At 43.6% G+C, this 21,156-nt stretch overlaps 1 protein-coding gene and 1 long non-coding RNA gene across 4 annotated transcripts in view; one reads left to right on the forward strand and one right to left on the reverse strand.

The window, feature by feature from the left end:
- Positions 1-1,302: 1,302 nt before the first annotated feature.
- Positions 1,303-6,780, reverse strand: LOC115029076 (uncharacterized). The gene is made up of 2 exons (XR_003834633.2): positions 6,353-6,780; positions 1,303-1,421 (listed from the first exon to the last, which is right to left on the reverse strand). It is a non-coding gene; the product is annotated as an uncharacterized LOC115029076 (long non-coding RNA).
- The window catches only part of Nup153 (nucleoporin 153), a 61,528-nt gene continuing 46,236 nt past the window's right edge, over positions 5,865-21,156 (forward strand). For 2 of the 3 annotated variants that reach the window (XM_021180144.3, XM_021180146.3), the window contains exon 1: positions 15,276-15,751. In XM_021180144.3, coding sequence (XP_021035803.1) covers positions 15,635-15,751 — 117 coding nt within the window. In that variant the 5' untranslated portion in view covers positions 15,276-15,634. Of the gene's footprint in view, positions 5,920-13,730; positions 13,788-15,275; positions 15,752-21,156 lie in introns of those variants that run through there. The other variant, XM_021180145.3, reaches the window with a different exon arrangement.

The following is a 21,156-nucleotide window of genomic DNA, read 5'->3' on the forward strand; positions in this document are numbered from 1 at the left end:
CGTGGGCTTTAAGACCCTCATCCTAGCTGCCTGGGAGTCAGTCTTCTACTACAGCCTTCAGATGAAGATGTAGAACTCTCAGCTCCTCCTGCACCATGCTTGCCTGGATGCTGCCATGTTCCTGCCTTGATGATACTGGACTGAACCTCTGAACCTGTAAGCCAGCCCCAATTAAATGTTGTCCTTATAAGAGTTGCCTTAGTCATGGTGTCTGTTCACAGCAGTAAAACCCTAACTAAAGGGCTGGTGAGATGGCTTAGCAGGTAAGAGTACTGACTGCTCTTCTGAAGGTCCTGAGTTCAAATCCCAGAAACTACATGGTGGCTCACAACCATCCATAATGAGATCTGATGCCCTCTTCTGGTGTGTCTGAAGACAGCTACAGTATACTTATATATAATAAGAAATAAGTCTTTTTTAAAAAATCCTAACTAAGACAGCATATGTCCAAGACAGTCCTGATTAGAAGTAAGATTCTTAGGTCTGTCTCTGCTGATGGGGAAGACTAGTGGACTCTTCCTTTTGAAGACTGTAAAGAACTGGAGACATTTTAAAGCCACCATCTACAACACTCAGGGTTGCCCTCTGGCATGTACATACAAACACATACAGACACAAACACAAACACAGAGACAGACAGAGACAGAGAGGAGAGACAGAGACAGAAAGACACACAGAGAAAGACAGAGAGACAGAGAGAGGAGAGACAGGGACAGAAAGATACAGAGAAAGACAGAGAGGAGAGACAGAGAGACACACAGAGAAAGATAGAAAGAGAGAAGAGACAGAGAGATACCGAGAGAAGAGAGACAGACAGAAAGACACAGAGAGAGAGACAGAGAGACAGAGAGACAGAGAGACAGAGAGACAGAGAGACAGAGAGAAACAGAGAAGCCTAAAACAGCACAGTTTTTAGCCAAGAGCTCACTGGGTGAGATCTGCTGATAAAATCTCCTGGAAGTGAAAATCCCTGGAGGCTGGAGGTACCCAGGCTCACCAGGGAGTAGTAGTAGTAGCCCAAAGTGGACTGTCTGGTGTGACCTTCTTTTGTCCTGTTAGTAACAGGGTCTATACATACACACACCCCACCAACAGCAACAGGATCAAACATCTCCATTTCCAGATGGAATAAAGCCCAATCAACATGCCTTTTACTTAGAGGGGAAGTGCAGAGACCCATCCGCAGGTCCAGGGCTGGCCTAAGAGAGCTCCATCACTCCTTTCAACCTGTCAAGTCCACTATTTCTTTTGTACCTCCTTCATCTCTATACTAAGCTTTCAGAGAAATAAAAGCCACCGCACTCCACTTAGGAGGACGCTCTTTATTTATAACGTGCAGGAGAGTGCTCTGTAGACAGCCGGCATCAGTTCCAACACTTCCTGATCAGTCAATCATCTTGACAGAGGCACTGGCACTTTATCTGTGTTAAAGGAAAAGACAAGGCACAAGCCTAGAGCCGAATAGTTCTTCAAATATAGGAAGACATTAGCATTAGCCTACGTCTCCACCTGCACCCCCCACTCAGCCTGACCACCTGCAGTCACCCCAACCTTGGCTTTGTTAATGTGCCCTATTCTGATGTCACAATAACACTCCCTGGGCGGCAAAATCAAGTCAATAGACACAACTGGTCTCTGTCAACGTCAACAACCGTCCCCAGGGATGAGTCTGCCCAGCCATGGCTTGGGAATGGTTTTCAGTTGGTTTATCCAGTATCCATTTAGATGGGCTCTTACGGGTTCCAAAGCAGTACAAGTTTCCCAACCTCCTTTGGAATAAAACGGGTTGTGGGGAGGAGACACAGACAGCCTGGCATACCCTACTTAGCTAGAGTCCCAGGAGACTGGTGGGCTCAAAGTGAGGAGGGCTGATACAACCTTAAGCAAATTAATACAAGTAGTCTAAAAACTATCTTACTTTGAAACTGAGCACTTTGGGTCCATATATAATTTGCTAGAGTCATTTTTTTTAAGTGTTACCAAACCTGGAGTAAACAGGTTATTTATCCAGGTCATTTTCTCTAAGAATGAAACAATGTGTGTGTCTCTAGGGAATAGTTTCATATTTGACATTCGTTCTGGGACGGTCTTGGGATGCTGAGTCATAGGTAATATTCATATTTGGCTCAGGGAGTCAATGTGGTGCCACATATCTATACTCCCAGTGGGTTTATGAGGCTGATCAGGAGGTTCAAGGTTTACCCAGGCTACACAGCAAGTTCTAGACCTGCCTCAAAACCAAAAGTAAAAGGGGAGTTGAGAGGACTCTGAGTTTGGATTGCCTGCCACTATGTGAAAAGCAAGGAGCAGTGGCGTGTGCCCATTATCCTAGCCCGGGGGGGGGGGGAGGGGGGGGAGAGACGCAGGAGGGGGCCTGGGGCTCACTGGCCAGCTAGTCTGTCTGAATCAATGAGTCCAGACCCTGTGAAGAATCCCTGTCTCAAGAAATAAGGTAGGAAGCCCTAGAGGAAGAGAACTACACTTGTGCAGGTACACATACAAACACAGGCACACGCCATGGGGGCCAGTGGCATGGCTCAGTGGGCAGAAGTTACTCCTTCCGAGTCTGACATCAGGACACCCACAGTGGAGAGAGCTAATGCTGCAAGTCAACCTCTGACCTTTATACATGTTCCAAGGTGCATCATAACACACACACACACACAATTTAAAATGTGATACTCTTGGAACATGGACAGGAGACTAAGGGGATGATCTAATAAGGACTGGAAAAAAACAGCTAATAATAGCCAGCTCTGCCCACATTCGTTTGGCCTGAGTTGTCCTTTCTTTGAAAGATAGAGACAGACGTCTCAAGATTCTGATCCCGTTCAGGGATATTTTTTTTTTCCTGGATGCTACCCCTTAGGAAGGAATGGATGAAGGGAAGAAGGAGTGAAAGGCAAAAAAGACAGAGGATGTGAGGGAGAAGGGAGATCTGCTGGAGCCATACTCGTAACGAGACCAGAGGACCCGGGGAACGGAGTACATGAGCAAAAACATTTGAGAGGTTTATTTAAAAAACAGATCTCCTGGAGCTAGTGAGGTGGCTCATTTGGCAGAGTGCCTTCCTCATAAGCATAAGGACCCACATGAAGGACCAATATGAAGGAGAAAGAAAAGAAAACTAAGCCGGGCAGTGGTGGCGCATGCCTTTAATCCCAGCACTTGGGAGGCAGAGGCAGGTGGATTTCTGAGTTTGAGGCCAGCCTGGTCTACAAAGTGAGTTCCAGGATAGTCGGGGCACGTGAAAAACCAAAAATAAATATAAATAAATAAATAAATAAATAAAATAAAAACATGGATCCTTGGGACTTGGCTGGGTAGCCAGTCTCATCAAATGGGCGAGCCACAGCTCAGGGAGAGATTCAGTCTCAAAACACAAGGTAGAGGGGCTGGACAGATGGCTCTGTGGTAAAGAGCATTGGTTACTCTCAAGGAGGACCCTGTTACAATGGCCAGTAACCCACGTGGTAGCTTACAAACATCTGTAAGTCCAGTTCTATGGATGCAGTGCACGCTTCTGACTTTTGAGGACACGCGTGTAGGATATATGTGGTACACGTATGTACATGCAGGAGGGAAGCATTCATATGCATAAAATAAAACATGTAAAGCTAAAATATTCACAGAACAAAACAGCAGCAGCAACAACAAAAAGGTTGACTGTCTCCTTAGCACCTGCTATGGTGGCTCCCAATTGTCTGTGACTCCAGGTGCAGGGCATCCGGTGCCCCTTTCTAGCCTTTGTGGGCACGAGGTATGCACATGGTACACAGATATAAATGCAGACAAACCCTCGTATAATATGAAATAAAATAAATGTCACTGTTTGAAAGACAGGGTCTCTGGGACTGGAGAGATGGCTCAGTGGTTAAGAGCCCTGACTGCTCTTCCAGAGGTCCTGAGTTCAATTCCCAGCAACCACATGGTGGTTCACAACCATCTGTAATGGGATCTGATGCGTGTGTCTGTCTGAGACAGCTACAGTTCTCATATACATAAAATAAATAAATAAATCTTTAAAAAAAACAAAATACAAGGTCTCTCTATATCACCCTGGCTGTTCTGGAAAAAATAAATATTAAATCATCTTATAAAATGATAAAAATAGAAAATACGCACAGAAAAAGTCACATATCTCTACAAGGAACGTATGTGTTTACATATTTAATCCAAGTAAAAATAAAGTTAACAGTATGACCCTTTGTCATGAACAGAAGGACCTATGCTATCTTTGTGATTCTACATAGAGAACATATGGCTGGGACATAGCAAATACTGGTGGAACGCTAGACTGAAAGTCTCTATTACTAACCTTATTTGTAAGTGTCCCTAAGGGATTAAACCCGGGGTCCTGTGCTTACTCGGCAAGCACGATACTATCAGACTATATCCCCAGCCCCAAACTATGTTTTCAAGTACGGAACATCTATTTCTGCCTTTAGGGTACAGTTCTTAATGTGGTATAGTCACTTGGGGAAAGCGGTGTTGATCCGATTACAAAAATGGAGGGGGCACTTACTGTTTGCCACTGACACAGCAATTCGTACACAGCCTGGGGACATTTGTGTTTCCAAGGAAAGGGTGGCAATGGAGGTGTGGCTCAGTACTGTAGCATTTACCTTGTATGTACAGGGCCCTGTGTATGAGCCCTAGCACCGAGTGTGAACGTGTGTCTGTGTGTGTGCCCATGTGCGTGGGCACAGATGGAAGAGGGATTAAAATATTAAATGTTCTAACAGTGAAAGATAATCTTGCCAACTTTAATGTTCAGTCGTCTTTCAAAACGCACAGGAAAATGTTGTGTGTAAAACAGGAAGCTGGGATCCGGGCAGTGGTGGCACACGCCTTTAATCCCAGCACTTGGGAGGCAGAGGCAGGTGGATTTCTGAGTTCGAGGCCAGCCTGGTCTACAAAGTGAGTTCCAGGACAGCCAGGACTACACAGAGAAACCCTGTCTCGAAAAACCAAAAAACAAAACAAAACAAAACAAAACAAAACAAAACAAAAAAAACCCAGGAAGCTGGGCATTGTTGCTCACATTTATAATCTCAGAGCTCAGTGAGCTGAGGCAGTAGGGTTGTTGTTAAGTTTGAAAACTAACCTGGCGACACAATGAGTTCTAGGCCATCCCTGGGAGACCTTGCCTCAGGAAAAACAAATTGCCAAGTGGTGGTGGCACATGCCTTTGATCCCAGCAGGGCAGGCTGCTCTCTGAGGTCTAGGCCAGCCTGGTCCACAGAGTGAGTTCCAGGACAGACAAGTATACACAGAGAAAGCATGTTTTGAAAACAAACAAACAAACAAACAAAGGGGAATAAACAAAGCTTGCAGAAGGAAGTAAATAAAACACTTTTGTATAAATATACATTCATCCATTCAATAAATATGTGGGCCAGGGAGATAGGTTAGAGGGCAAAGGAGCCTGCTGCCAAGCCTGACTATTTGAGTTCAATCCCGTCTGGCAAGTTGTCCTCTGACTTCTACATGAGTTCCTTGACACACACACACACACACACACACACACACACACACACACACACACACACTAAATAAATAAATAAATAATCATATAGTAAAAGTAAACTAAATAAATGTATAGTCAAAAGTAAATGTAAATAAAATTAAACCCTCACTTAATTTATCCAATTGACATCTGGCACCATGGTTGTAAAAAGATGGGAAATACGAGGTGACAATAGGAGGGTCCTTTCTTTGCAATGGATTATTTATCAATCCTTCATTATTGATGAGACTGGTAAATGACACCCAGCCTGCGGGGAACACCACTGCTGCCACAGTTCACTCCTGGTTCCTTTCATTTGTTTGCTCAGCAGGCAGCTTTTGAATCTCGGTCACCAAGCAGCCAACCTGGACTGCCAAGACTGACTTATGGAGGAGTAGCTGCGACCTACGGTGAGTCAGAGTTCCCGTGGACCAGGCACAGTTTGAGGGTGCGTTTTTCAGAATGGCTAGTGGGGACTCCTTCAGAATTCAGTGTTTTCACCTCAGCCTTCCTCTCTGCTCTCTGCCACCGCTCCGGAAGCCTTTCTGTATTGCTTGCAGCCCGAGGGAGATTTCCTCCAAAACTTGCCAGAGACACTTAACCGCAGGAGCCAGCCTCTCTGGTGTGGCTCTGAGGCAGATCTGCAGTGCTTTGTGTTGTTGTTTTACCTTGCAGCCCGCACAGAAAGTTTCCAGAAATTTCTCCGTTTCATTTTTAAGTAGTTCTTCAAACGACCTTCTATTCAAGTTAGCGATAGGGAAAATAAAGTGGGGAAACCCAAACCAAGCCTTGAGAGAAGGAGCAGAGAGGACAGGGATGCAGAGCTGAGTAGGGCGGACCCACCTGCGGAGGAACGGAGGGAGACACACACTCACTCGCAGACATGCAGGAAGACCAGAGTGGGACCCCGCCCTGGTGACCTCCCGGGTGCCCTTTTACAAAGTTGCCTCCTTTGTCTTGGGCACAGATCACTACATCTTTGTAGAAACGCTACCACTCAGCTTAGACTCTGGAGTAGGGCGGAGAATGGCAATCACACTCAGGTATTAGCAAGCACGGACCTAAATTCAGCGATGCTGGCAGTGCCTCCGCTGAGGGGAGGGGGTTTAACTTACAGCAGTTGCTCACGTGCTTCTCTTGGGGGACCCCTTACAAGTCACTGCAGATTCCCGGAGGGGGGCGACATTTTATAGCCAAGCGTGTGAACAAGACCTAGTTGTTTATGTTTTCAAGTCTGTTTAGGGGCTGGGAAGTGTCTGTGGTGTGGCAGAGCGTCTGGTGTGCTTGAATGTTTTTACTTTCTGTTTCCTGTTCATGTGTGGTTTAAAGACATCTCTCCCCTTAACTGGGGCGGGGTGTTTACCTCGCTTCCTCTCAGGGGCTGTCTTTGCCTTTAGTCTGCTTGGGAATACTGATCCTGCCTGCTGAACACTGAGTGCAGGATCCCAGTTTCACCCCACTTTGCTTTGGTTTGGAAAGTTCTTTCTGTGGTCTGCTCCTTGATTTTGAAGGACCATGCATTTGGTAGCTCGCGATCTCCTACTGCGGCGTCGAAGCTCCAGGGACACTCATAGGTGTTGGGTTAAACTCCTCTTACTTGGCTGTCACGTGTAGACAGCTGTTGGAGTTGATCAATGTGCCACCCATGGTCAGAGAGAATGCCCTAAGCACCCTAATTCCAAACTTCATCTCAGCCCATTCACTGTGTATTTGCTTTTAAAGAAAGAATCCATGGAAGAGAACTAAGACGTGGGTCAGTTTCTGCTTACTCTGTGCAAAGGGGAAACTTACCAAATAGGAAGTAAAGAGGAAAAACAGCGCACCACTTCTTTAGCTGTGGGCTAACATCCTAAAGCCTACCTTAGGAAGAGATAACTTTTGTTATCTCATTATATTGGCATTTTCCTAACTGTTCTTATAAGCAAACGTGTTTATTCTTGGCCTAAATAAGGGGAGATGTAGATGGGCCCTTTAATAAGGTTTCTTCCTTCCTTCTTTCCAGTCTTTCTTTCTTTATTTATTTATTTTTTCTTTTTCTTTTTTCTTTTTTTTTTTTTTTTGGAGTGTGTGTTCAACAGCTTCTTAGGTGTCTCCTGTTGAAGAGTCCAAGAACTGTAGGTGCATTGTAGAAAGAATATTTAGCCGGGCGTGGTGGCGCACGCCTTTAATCCCAGCACTCGGGAGGCAGAGGCAGGCGGATTTCTGAGTTCGAGGCCAGCCTGGTCTACAAAGTGAGTGCCAGGACAGCCAGGGCTACACAGAGAAACCCTGTCTCGAAAAACCAAATAAAAAAAAAAAAAGAATATTTAACTTTTAAATTGTATTTACTTATGTGTGTGTAACTGTGCATATATGAACATGGGCTCATGCATGCTATAGCACATGTGGGTGATTTGAATGTGGGTCCTGGGAACTGAACTTAAAGCCTCAGGTTTGGCAACAAGTGCCTTATTCGTCGATGACCAGTTTCAGGGATTTTTTTTAAGCCACGGAGCCCATTACAGTTATAATGGATTCTAGAATTTTTCCAGAAGTAATTTTGGGAGAAAATTCTGTATCTGCATATTGACGACTTCACTAACTGGCCTTCTGATTTCTCCAGTAGAAAGCTACTGCCATCTCTTATTATAGTCTGAAAAGAGAATCCTGTAGATTTTGTTCCAAGTGGTCAGACTTCTCAGCTAGCATTCTGGATATTAGATGCTAATTCAACCCCAAGCCTGTTCCCTTCTAAAGTGCCTGCTTGCTGACTTTCCTTCAAATGAGAGTTAGGGAGAGAGTAAGGCACACCTTTAAGCCCAGCACTCAGAAAGCAGAGGAAGGCAGATCTGAGTTTGAAGCCAGCCTAGTCTACAGGAGTTCCAGAACGGCCAGAGATACAAAGAGAAACCCTGTCTCAAAAAATTGAGGAGGTTTGCTCAGTGGTTAAAAGCATGGACTGCTTTCTAGGGGGCTCAAGTTTAATCTCTAGCACCCACCGCAGGTGGCTCACAAGACCCTGTAACTCCAGCCCCAGGACATCCAATACCTCTGGCCTTTATCAGTACTTGTGCTTAGGTGCTCCCCTCCCCACAGATGTAAACACATAACTTAAAATAATAAACAAACATTTAAAGAGTGATGTTGTCCCAGTGTCAGACAGAGGAAGCTCTGAGCCCCACTCTACTGTTCCTTTTCGGAATTTCTCTTTGCTTGGTGTTTTTGTTTAGGGTTTAGTTTATCTCCATTGTTTCCTGTGTCATAATGTAAAGAAACTTTTTTAAAATATATATAATAAAGAAGGGTACTTGGGAACTAGTAAAGTGTTTTTTAAATACCTAGGCTTAAAGAGCTGGGGAGTGTACTTGGTAGTGTGCTTGCTGAGGAAGTGTGAGGCTGTGGGTTAAATCCCTGGCATCTTTACCAGTGCTTATTTTGCTGATAGAGCTTATTTCTAAAATAGTGGTTTGTGTGAGTGTGTTTAATTTAAAGACAGGTTCTTTCTTGGGAGTAGCCCAGGTTGGCCTCCATATTGAGTCAACCCCTTTCCTCTGTAATCCGAGTGCTGGGATTGCAGAGGTGACCACCAAGCCTGACTTAAACAGTGCTTTGCAGACTCACTGTACTATAAGATATCTGATCCTGTCAAAATGATTCTGGTTGAGTGGACCCTGAGTGGGCAGATGGTGTTGGCCCAGCATATTTACCAGTGTTTTGATCAGTAGGCAAGGTCCAAGAGGGCCAAACTCACCGTTGAAGCTGAATGAATGGTTTCCAATGGTTTTGTTTGGGTGGTGATGGTGATGTGTGCTGTAGATTCACTGCCATACCCATATGTAAAATGATCTTGAAAAGGAAGACCTTGAGCTAAGCATGGCAGTGAACATCTCTGGTCTCACTCCAAAGGCTGAGGCAGGAAGAGGATGGTGAGCTCTAGCCAAGCCTGGGCAGGCGACCTAGGAAGAGACTGTCTCAGAAAGTAAAGTAGCGGACAGGACAACTTAAGAGCACTTGCTGCTCTTGCAAAGGACCCAAGTACAATCCCCACTTCCTACTTTGGGCAACTCACAACTGCCTGTAAGTCTGTGTTCAGGAGAGCTGATGCCCTCTTCTGGCCTCTATAGTTCCTCCCCCTCAGCCCCCCAACAAATACGTGGTCAAACAAAATTTGTTTGTAAACTTATAAGATGAAACAACCACAAAAGACAGTAGCTGGGCGGCCCTGAAGACCAGAGTTTCATCTCAGAAGCTATGGGGAGGTGGAAGGAGAGACGTGACTCCCGAAGGTTGTTCTGTGACCTCCCCATGCACGGTGATGTGCTTGTATCTTCTACCCACTCTAACCCTGTATTATACACATACAACATTTTAAACAGTCTCCTAGGGCTGGGGTGGAGCCTAGTAGTAAAGAGCTTGCCTAGCATGCTGGATTTAACCTAAGCACCAACCTAACCTAACCCCTGCCCCCACAAAAATCGAGAACCTTGGTATCTTAGGGTTGGCAGACTGAAATCTGGGAATGACATAGATTTCTACTCCCAATGTTAATGATGAGTCCAGTTTTCTAATATAGCTGATGATTAGTGTTTTATAGACAGTAAAATTGAACCGAGCCAGGAGACAGTTTGTCTATTGGCATGGAATCCATACTGTGTTAGTATTTATAGGTGATTAGTATTTTAGTGTTAAGTGCTAGTGACTGGTTTAGCGCATCACATTAAACTTTTAGAGAATTCTGGCAGTGCTAAGTTTCAGCGCATTGTGTGGACAGAGGCTGTTTTACAAGTTTATGGATGAGCATAGCAATCACTAAGACTAAAAACCTATGGGTTCTCAAGAGTTTTCTTTTTTAAAAAATTAGATTCATTCATTTTGTTTTATGAGTGTTTTACGTACACGTATGTACGTGCATTACATGTGTGCCTGGTTGCCCACAAAGGTCAGAGAGGAGCCCCTTGAACTAAAGTTAGAGATGGTCATAAGCTGTCATGTGGTTGCTGGGAATTGAACCTGTGTCCTCTGCAAAAGCAGGAGCTGCTCTTAACCGCTGAGCTATCTCCTAGCCCCAATAAATCACTTAGTCCCAGCTGGTGGTTCAATACCTGCCTTCAGCATCAGGATGAGATTGGTATTGTACATTTGGTCATTATTTCATCTACAAGAGCTGAATTTCCATTAAACATGCAAAATATCCATACATTAAACACCTTAGTGATAATTCCAAGTCACCAGTAATGCACCTGTGTCACATTAAGGATAGAAATACAAGGGGCTGGAGAGGTGGCTCAGTGGTTAAGAGCGCTGACTACTCTTCCAAAGGTCCAGAGTTCAAATCCCAGCAACCACATGGTGGCTCACAACCATCTGTAATGAGATCTGATGCCCTCTTCTGGTGTGTCTGAAGACAGTTACAGTGCACTTAGATATAATAATAAAGAAATCTTTAAAAAAAAAAAAGAAATACAAATACTTTCCCTTAGTCATTTAACCAAGAGCAAGTTGAGATTTGAATTCTCTACTGCCTGTTCCTTGTGTCTCCCCTTCTGACAAAGGATTCTGTACTCATTGAACTGCACAAAAAGCATCACACGAGGGGGATGGAATGGCACACTCTGCAGAAATCTTTAACAGAGCCTTACAAGGGATTAAGTCACTGGGTCGAGCTGACCCCCACCTGAGCTGGATAACAAACAGTATTACAAACGTCACTGTCTATCAACCAACACCCATGAATGGATCTTCATTTTAGAAGATTGCTTTCAACTTCTGGACTTGCTGCCTTCAGCAAATGATACATGTGTATAATAACTGTGGGTCAGGGGCATGGAAGAGTCCATGATTTAAGATTACAGCTATGGATTAGTTTAGGTTGTAAAAGGTGATTATGTGGGGAAATCCATGACAAGTAAGGTTGGTTGTTACATTGTTCTTTTAAAGGTGGGTTCAATAAACAGGTTAAATAAACACAGGCGGATTGCTGTCTTCAGTGACCCCAAGGCACACTATTAACCTCTGGCTGTGAGGTCCAGCAGAAGTTGCAGCCTCTCAGAATGTAAGAGATGTTTTTATTTTAATGCATTGCCACAAAAAGATGTATCATATTCTATAGTTGTTGATTAAATTCATGATAGCCTAGCCAGACACTAATATATGAGGTTGGGAAGAAGAACAAATTCATGACATTTTTGCAATCACGAGATAGGTAAAATTAATTAAAACTTGACTATAGTCTAGTTAATTCATTCAGTCTTTGGTATTACTTTATTCCCCAAAGGCAGAGACCTTAGTAAGTTAATGAGAGTATAATGATGTATATCTTTAACTACTTTCCCATCACCATTGACTTTCTTCTTTTTTTTTTTTTTTTTTTTGGTTTTTCGAGACAGGGTTTCTCTGTGTAGCCCTGGCTGTCCTGGCACTCACTTCGTAGACCAGGCTGGCCTTGAACTCAGAAATCCACCTGCCTCTGCCTCCCGAGTGCTGGGATTAAAGGCATGCGCCACCACGCCCGGCTCCACCATTGACTTTCTTACCCTAATATCCAACACAGGACACACACACACACAGTTCTTTATGTTGATTATTTGCTTATTTACTTTTTTGAGACAGGGCTTCACTATGTAGCCCAGGTTGGCCCTAAATTTCTTAATCTTTCTGTTTGTACCTCCCAGTGTGCTGGACTTATAGTTGTACACCACCAGGTGGGCTTCTTTTTATTTCTCTATTTAATGAAGTTCATGGTAGTAATTATCACATGAAAATGTGGGCAGAACATTGTGATGATGTAATAATAATGTGAAGGAAATAATTTGCATGAATAGACATTATCGTCCAGACCTTATTTTTTTTGTGTTTAGAGGGTAAACTAAATACATAAAACTTCATAATTTCCTGTATTTGCCATCTCTGAATATTCTATTGGCTGGAGTTTTTTTTTTTTTAACCTTTTGAAAAAAATAAATGAAGACTAATTTGAGTCCAGGTTGGGGTTTGAGGAAACTGTATTTCACTTTTTGTTTTGTTTTTTAAGATTTATTTATTTATTATATGTAAGTACACTGTAGCTGTCCTCGGATACTCCAGAAGAGGGCATCAGATTTCGTTACAGATGGTTGTGAGCCACCATGTGGTTGCTGGGATTTGAACTCAGGACCTTCAGAAGAGCAGTCGGCGCTCTTAACCACTGAGCCATCTTGCCAGCCCTGTATTTCATTTTTAATTACTAGTAATTCTTCATCTGTCAGATGAAGGTCAGCTGCTTATTTGCTGATTTGTAGTTGACAAACGGTTTCCATGTTAAACAGGAAAAATACTGGGTCTCTATTGGCAGAGAGACCCCAGCAGTAATCGTCTTTTCATGAATTAGACATATTGTTTTGGCTCTAGAGAGCAGTCTAGATATAATGTGGACTTTTTTGATGTCATTGTTTTCCTGCTACAGTCTGCAACGAACCAACCACACAAATATGAGAGCATTGTATTTTTTTCCTCTCTACGTAAATATATGCGGGAAATGAATGATATAACTGAAATCAAGCCCAAAAGGGATGTGGACTTTTTCATGAATTCTCAAATTCTACCAATTTTCTACTTTGAAGTTTTGCATGACTTTGGTCAAGTTCTTTGACACAACCTTTCCTTTATTCTTTCCCGACTTGTGTGAGGGTGAGGGGGATAGGGTCTTGCTGAGCAACCCACAGTCCTCCCATTTCATCTGGAAGGTAAGGTCCTGTGTGACGTTACTTTTTTTCACAGCGTGGAAAAAAGTGGAGACTGTTCCTTCCAGGAATGAGATGCTAGCCTCTGCTGGAAACTTGATTCTGTTGGGCTGAGAAGGGATGCAGTGAGGAGCAGTTCTGCTTGTTTTGTAGCCCTGGGGGAGAGAACACACTCAGAGAGTGTAGGCAGATTGGGAAGGGAGGACACAGAAAGAGAGGAAATGAATTCTTTTCATCAACTTTGGTAACTTGTCTCAGGGGTTAAGGTCAGACACAGACTGTACCAACTGGTTACAGCAGGGTCTTTGATGTTCTGTAAGGTACTATAAGTTCAAAGGTACTGTAAGTTTTGTTTTATTAATTTGATTTCAATAGTGATTTGAATTGTACACTTTGGGGGTGGGCTGGTGCAAGAGATCACTTTTGGTAGTGGATTTCTGGTTGGCACTAAGCGCTTTCTGTCTGTATAGCTATTATAAGCAGAATTGTGTCCCTGTTGAGGTAAATATTCATTCTATTTGCAGATGAGGAAAGTGAAGCTTAGGAAGACGATCACTAATCTCCCCAAGGCTACACAGCTAGTAAGTGACAGATCAAACATCTATTTGATTTTATAGTTATAAACTTTAGAACACTGTTCTCTAATAGAACATTAAGTCTATGATTCTCCATAATCGATTCTTTTTCATAATCATAGTTACTTACTTCATTAAAAAAAAAAAACCAAAAAAACCCCAAAACACCTGGGCTATAGACCTGGCTTTGAGTGCCCAATTCGATATCCACCCTCTTTTATTTTTATTTTTTTCCAAGACAGTTCTCTATGTAGCCCAGGCTGTCCTGGAAATCGCTTTGTAGACCAGGCTGGCCTTGAAGTCACAGAGATCCATCTACATCTGACTCCTGAGTGCTGGGAACAAAGGTGTGTGTCACCAGCCAGGCTCCAAATCAATACCCTAATGGTGCCCCTTAAATTTTCTTGGTTTCCATATAGTCCATTGAATGACTAGGCTGGACCACATGATCACACAGACCTTTTGACTAATGCCTGCATCTTTAACACGGTGTATCCGGTCTCTGAGGATACATTGTTTAGTCACCTAACTATAATATTAACTGAAGCAAATATATGTTTACTAGGGATATATGAGTCACCCTTAATGTGTTGATTGCATAGGTCATAATTGCAACCATTTACTGCGTTTCTTGTATACCAGGAAATCTACTGGGTGCTCTTTACACTGACGACCGCACTAGCTCCCCATAAGTTTATAAGGTAGATTTAAATAGTAGAGTCATTCAAGGTCAAGTCTGTAAGTAGTGAAGCAACTCAGAATGCTAGCACGGTGTGTGTTGACAACAAAGCCCTTATATGTTTAATGAAACAGTAATGAAGTTGTATTCTTTGCTTTCGTTGAGACAGAATCTCACTATGAAGCTGAGGGTAATGTCTAAATAGCCATTCCCCTGTGTCTGCCTCCCAAGTGACAAATGCCTTTCCTACTTTGTTTTCGGCCTTGGGATCGAGGCCACGGTTAATTCAAACGCGTTCCCCCCCTCCCCCCATTGTGATACATTATGGTTCTTTGATTTTACTGTTCACTTCCATTCCGCTTATTATTGATGAATGGGAGATTACAGTATTCGTGTCAAGCGCCGTCCTGAATCTAAACAATCAGCCAACTGCCGCCAAATGACCCGGGCTTTGTGCCTCTGCGGTGCTCCATGGGTGTCCTTCCGCTACAGCCTGCCTTTCCGAGAATCCGCGTTCTGGCCAGAAAAACTACATTTCCCAGAGGCCCCCGCGACAGAGAGCGCGGGCTCCGCCAACCCTTCCTTCACCCATCCCCCCCACATTGTCGCAGCGTGATGACGCAGACGCGTCGGTCGCCGAGGAGTGACGGTGTTCTGGCTCGCGACCGCGGCGGCCGCCTCAACAGCGGTAATAGGCGCAAGAGCGGCGGCGGCGACGACTGCAGGAACGACCACGGCGGCGGCGGCGGCGGCGGCGGCGGCAGGGCGGGCGCAGCGCGCACAGGGGGAGGAGTTGGCGGGCGGCGCCGGCGGCCTGGACTGCGGCAGCGACGGCCAGGGCGGCTGAAGAGGAGCTTCCAGCAGCGGGCGGTCGAGCTAGGCCTCAGCGGCGCCCGGAGCTGCTCGCGCCGGCCTCGGCGGGAGATCTCCATAGAGACGGTGACAAACACAGACGCGGGGGTCCTCACGCGGCCGGCGCTCCTCAGCCACCTCGGGGCCCTCAGCCGCCGCCACCGCCTTCCTCGCCGCCGCGCGCACTCTCAGTTCCCGCTCGCTCCCTCGCGGTTCTCGCTGTGTCTGTGTGTCGCCTAGGGCCGGGCGGGGGAGGCCCTCAGGCCGCCGCCTCTGCCTCTCCCGCCCGGGAGCGGTAGTGGGAGGCCGCCCAGGCTCCGCCATGGCCTCGGGAGCCGGAGGCATAGGAGGGGGCGGCGGCGGCGGCGGCAAGATCCGGACTCGTCGTTGCCACCAGGGGCCGGTGAAGCCTTACCAACAGGGGCGACCCCAACACCAGGTACGGGACCCGCACGCCGTGGCGACTGGGCGGCTCCGGGCGGTCGCTCTGGGGGGCGGTGCGAGGACCCGGCGGCCCCACGTGGAGGGGACCAGAGGGCCTGAGGCTGGACCGGGGTGGCGACGGGAAGTGGGTAGAGCCTGGCCGGGCCTGGCGGCAGACACGTGGGATGCGAGCGGCCTCTCCCAGCCCTCCCGCCCAAGGGCTTTCCCTGGCGGGCACAGGGCGGGAAAAGAAATCCCAGGCTTCGGATACTCGGGCTTCTTCTTCTTCTTCTTCTTTTTTTTTTTTTTTTGGCGGGTTTTGGGGGTTTAATGGTATTCCTCACGACCTCGCGAAGGGAACAAGGGAAAGATGTGGCAACAGGCCCGTCCGCTGGCAGGCTTTTTCTTTCTGGTGTTCCCGGGTTCAGGGTGCGCGGGGAGATTAATCTGCCACCGCGGCCCGGAGAGACTTGGGGAGGGGGCGCTGTTACCCATTATCGTGGAATAATTTCGATTTTTAGACGCGTTAAATCATTAATGGTAGTCTGGTCCCCTCGTCTGTCTGCATGGCCTTTCCAGATCGGAACACATTGGTTTAGCTTCTCATCCTTTCCTCTCTTAACTGAGTTATAGTTATGTGGCACTGAGGCGTTTTGAAAGTCCCTCGCCGCTCTTACGTCTGGTCTCTGATGCGCGATTCTTCCCTCTCTTCTCTCCACCCCGCTCTGTATACTGAAGACCAGAATCATCTACTCTCTACAGTTGACCAGTTCTTCAGCTCTGATCTCATACACCAAATATTTTTAATACTGGGCGTTTTCTAGAAGTTTAAGGTATTTCGGGCTCACCAGGGGTGTTAGTTAAGCCACCGTATGCCTTCTTTGGGTGTTTATAAAAAAGTCGATTCTTGTTGTAAACGAGATATTTGGTTCAGAGAACACTTCCAGTTATTAAAAATTGTGAGAATTAAAACGTCAAAACTCACTTTAACGAAGCCACTTTTTAAAAGTAGGAAGTGTATATTTTAAGCTTATTGAAGAAGGGCTAATATATAACTTGTTGCATACTCTTAAATGTAGACTTTTTGTTTATTCTGGCTAGTGCTAAAATTGAATACTTGTTGGTAATATTAAATTATATCACTTTTGAGATTTTAAAAATAAAGATAGGGAAAGTTTTGAATAGAAACAGCTGTGTTTTATGTACTAAAGTTATTTGTCATTGCTTGGAAGCCTTGCCATATTACCATTTTCCCTGAATGCTGAGGAGCCCGGGGTCTTCGGAAGCAGACTTTAAGATTAAAATCAGGTCACAAGCCTGGCCATTTTACTTTACCTAATACTGTACAGTGGGCATTAAGACAAACATATTCTTATACTAAGAGTAATGAACCACCTCAGAATGCTTGAAAACAATTTGAGCAGAGAAATGGATGGCTTGGATAGAGTTTAGAAAGAAGCCATTATTATGTATGATATTATGATAGAATTTAGAAAGAAGCCAAAGTTATGATCACAGCTTATTTTAAAATGTATTTAGGTTAAAAAAAAAAAAAACAAATTTGAGAGAGAAGTGCTGTCAACTAAAACCAAACATGTTTTAGAGCTGATACAGATTTCAAGCTGTATGGTTTTAGAGCTCAGTAGTTATAAGACATGTTAGCTTCTTGACTCAGTCATTTAATTTAAAATGTAAATACATCTTAATTTGAACTGGAATTAAAGATAACTCTTTCTTGATTAGCAGATTTAATTTTGGCAGAATTGACCAAAGAAAAAAGTGTTTAGGCTTATATAAAAGTATGCAGCTCAGTTTTTGTTTCTAAAGTAACTAACTAGTTTTACCTCGGACTTAGTGGATGTCATTGTCCTCTACTACCAGAGCTTCTCAACTGGTTGTTTTGCAGCAGCTGCTGAGTCATCATCTTGGATATATCAAGGAACTTCATGACATGGCATGTTTCATACTAATGCTTGATAAGTGTCCATGGCCTCTTGGCAGAATGAAGTCTTTGGTTGTGTGGTAGAAGGTTAGACTAAGAGTAAGCAGGCTGGTGCTTATTGGTGAATGCAGGACAGCAAATGTCAGGCCAAGGAGCTAGCTACTGCAGTCACCCAGTACCTGTGACTCCTGTATCATGTTCAGTTGATTTCTGATTTCCTGTTTTGACTTCTGGTTTAGGTCTTCTGGGAAATGTTTAAACCTTAGCATTTTTCTTTTTTTTTTTTTCCATTTTTTATTAGGTATTTAGCTCATTTACATTTCCAATGCTATACCAAAAGTCCCCCATACCCATCCCCCCCACTCCCCCTTTTTGGCCCTGGCATTCCCCTGTACTGGGGCATATAAAGTTTGCAAGTCCAATGGGCCTCTCTTTCAAGTGATGGCCTATTAGGCCATCTTTTGATACATATGCAGCTAGAGACAAGAGCTCCGGGGTACTGGTTAGTTCATATTGTTGTTCCACCTATAGGGTTGCAGTTCCCTTTAGTTCCTTGGGTGCTTTCTCTAGCTTCCTTAGCATTTTTCTACTTTTAACTTTTCTTTCTTTTTCTTTTTTTTTTAAGCCACCTTGCTTGAAGTTGTGGAGCTAGAAAGATATTGTCTTGATCAACCAGATAAAGGTCAAGCAGTTACAAGTAGACATAGTTGGGCAAAGAGGTAACCTGAAATCACAGCTGCTAAGGGGCTGAGGCCAGGGGATTCGGAATTTGAAGCCAGTCTGGGCTTCATAGTGACACTAGGCTAGTCTGAACTGTAGAGTGAGGCTGTCTCAAGAAGTGTAGAAGCAAATGAACAATGCAGGATGGTTATTTTCACCATTAACCAACTACTCAACTACTTTCTACTTTTTTTTTTTTTTTTGGACAGGGTCCTGGGTAGCCCAGGCTGGCCTTAAACCAGAGACCATCCTGCTTAAATCTATTGATAACTAACCCAGGTACTTTTTAAAATTGATTATTTTTCTAAAGAACAGGAGAAAACTCCTGTTGAGTCTCCTTTCCCATTTTCATTGTGTGTAGCAAGGCCTGGAGGGTAAGCTGGTCGCAATTCCTAATACACTTGATCTCATGAGCAGAACTTCTGGAAGAATCTGTTGCCACCTCCTGGTGAGACAGAACCATTTGCTTTTTTCCCCTCCCCTCTTTTGGTGCTAAAAGACTTTCTGGCTTGGAGCTAAGGGAATCTGCCTTTCATCCTTACAGAAACAGGCTGGCTGATAGATAGCCTGAACATCCTGGTTAGGTCACTCACTACATTCAATTGTTTAAAAAGCTGAGGTAGAGGAGGGGTTCTCCTTTCATCAATATTTTAGATGTTGATGAATCCTTTTTATAAAGAAACAAAGCTATTTTGAGGCTCTGTGGTTGTAGTTTTTTTTTTTTTTTTTAAAGAATCTTTGGCAAATGTTAAAATCATTTTTCCCTTTAAGACCAGGTCAAAGGCCCACAGTCAACTGAGTTTGTAGAACTGGGTTTATGTGATAGGATACTTTTTTAATTTTGGTACTTTGTGATTTTTTTTTTGACACCAATAAGTGTGTCTTTTGTAACATTTGATGTCTAAAGAGTATTCTCAGCTTTGAAAAGAGTAATATTTCTCTATTTTATTCATTCCAGATACTAAAGTTTTATTCTTTATATCTCAGATGCTTATAGAAATAATTGCTTTAAAAATATTCTGATGAAATTAGAATAAGTTTGAATCCCTGTTCTGCCTGAAGAGTTGAATGATGAAACATTATGCTTAATTTTGTCATCTATAAATGGAAGATTACCAAGAGTTAAATGACATAAAAATGTCTCAGATGGTATAGAACTCACATGAAGTTATGATTAAATAGAGCCTTGACTTTAACATTTTTTAAGTGGTCTATGCATTTTGCTGTCTTTTAGAATTAGCGGTATTTTTTCTTCCTCTGGTTACTTTTCCAAAATTCAAAATTTCAAAATTCTTTTCCAAAATCATACTAAACTTAAGGCTTTTTTGGTTTTTTGAGACAGGGTTTCTCTGTGTAGCCCTGGCTGTCTTAGAACTCACTCTGTAGACCAGGCTGGCCTTGAAGTTAGAAATTCACCTGCCTCTGCCTCCCAAGTGCTGGGTTTAAAGATGTGTGCCTGCCAGTCTTTGTTTATTTACCAAGTGAAAGTCAAACTAAAGTGATCTAAACTATTGATTGATGGATAGGGGATTCCTCCCTTTCCCTACCTTGTTAAACAGTTGAATGTGGTCACTGACTTAAGTGAGGAAGGATAGGCTATGAGTCATCCTGTTTTCTAAGTAGATAGATTACCTTAGTCCCAAACTAGAAAACCTAGGACCAAAACTTTATCACAAAATTTGATAAAAGTCTAGCTTTATCACAACTTTTTAAAGAACTTTGTCTTTTTCTTGAGAAGTACCAGTCACATAGGTATGTAGGTAGAAAGTTCCGGCTTGACTGATGAATAGAAAGTGGATTCTTTTTGTATATCTATCTATCTATCTATCTATCTATCTATCTATCTATCTATCTATCTATCTATCTATCTATCTTGAGGTGAGAGATAAAGCTTATCTTACCACTTAGCACTTTTCCTTACCAGTTTTTTTTTTTTTTTAAGATTTATTTATTATATCTTTTAAGTTTGCTGTAGCTGTCTTCAGATGCACTAGAAGAGGGCTTCGGATCCCATTACAGATGGTTGTGAGCCACCATGTGGTTGCTGGGATTTGAACTTAGGACCTTTGGAAGAGCAGTCAGTGCTCTTAACCGCCGCTGAGTCATTTCTCCAGCCCCCTTACCATGTTTTTAATATGACACCAAAAAAGCTTCATTTATGTCTCCATTTCCTGGAAAGTCCTAATGATACAAGTGTCTAGCTTGAAGTAAAATGAAGTGTTGGGTCAGATGCCACTAAAGATAGCCATCTTATTATGTGCAGGATATTGAGAACATTGCAATAATTCTGTATTTTCAACTTTTATATTTCTGATATAGAGCTTCCTTTAATATGTCTGGCCTTGGTCTGGTTCTGTCTGTGGTCAAAAAGCAAGAAAGTATATTTGCGGTCTTGATGTCAGACACAATTCATTATCAGAAAAAGGGTAATAGAACACCTTTCTCAACTATAAATATTTCTACTTATTTGATTGTACTTTATCTTTTTCATAGTGTGGCTTGAGAAATTCTTAGTCTCAGTATTAAAATGTGAGATATGAGATAGCTCTTATGGGAGTTTTAACTGCTATCGACTTAATGGGTTGTGCTTCTTGTTACATTTTAAGTTTTTTTAAAAATTATTTTCAAAAGGCTTGCTTTTACTATCTTCTTACATATGAGTCTGTGTGTGCGCGCACATTTGTGTGCTGGTACCTGTGAAGGCCCAAAGAGGGTATCAGCCTCTGGAGCTAGAGTTATAGGCAGTTGTGAGCACCCTG

The sequence above is a fragment of the Mus caroli genome, unplaced genomic scaffold (genome assembly GCF_978045245.1).
Source record: "Mus caroli unplaced genomic scaffold, Mus_caroli_1 scaffold_15, whole genome shotgun sequence".
Lineage (NCBI taxonomy): Eukaryota > Metazoa > Chordata > Mammalia > Rodentia > Muridae > Mus > Mus caroli.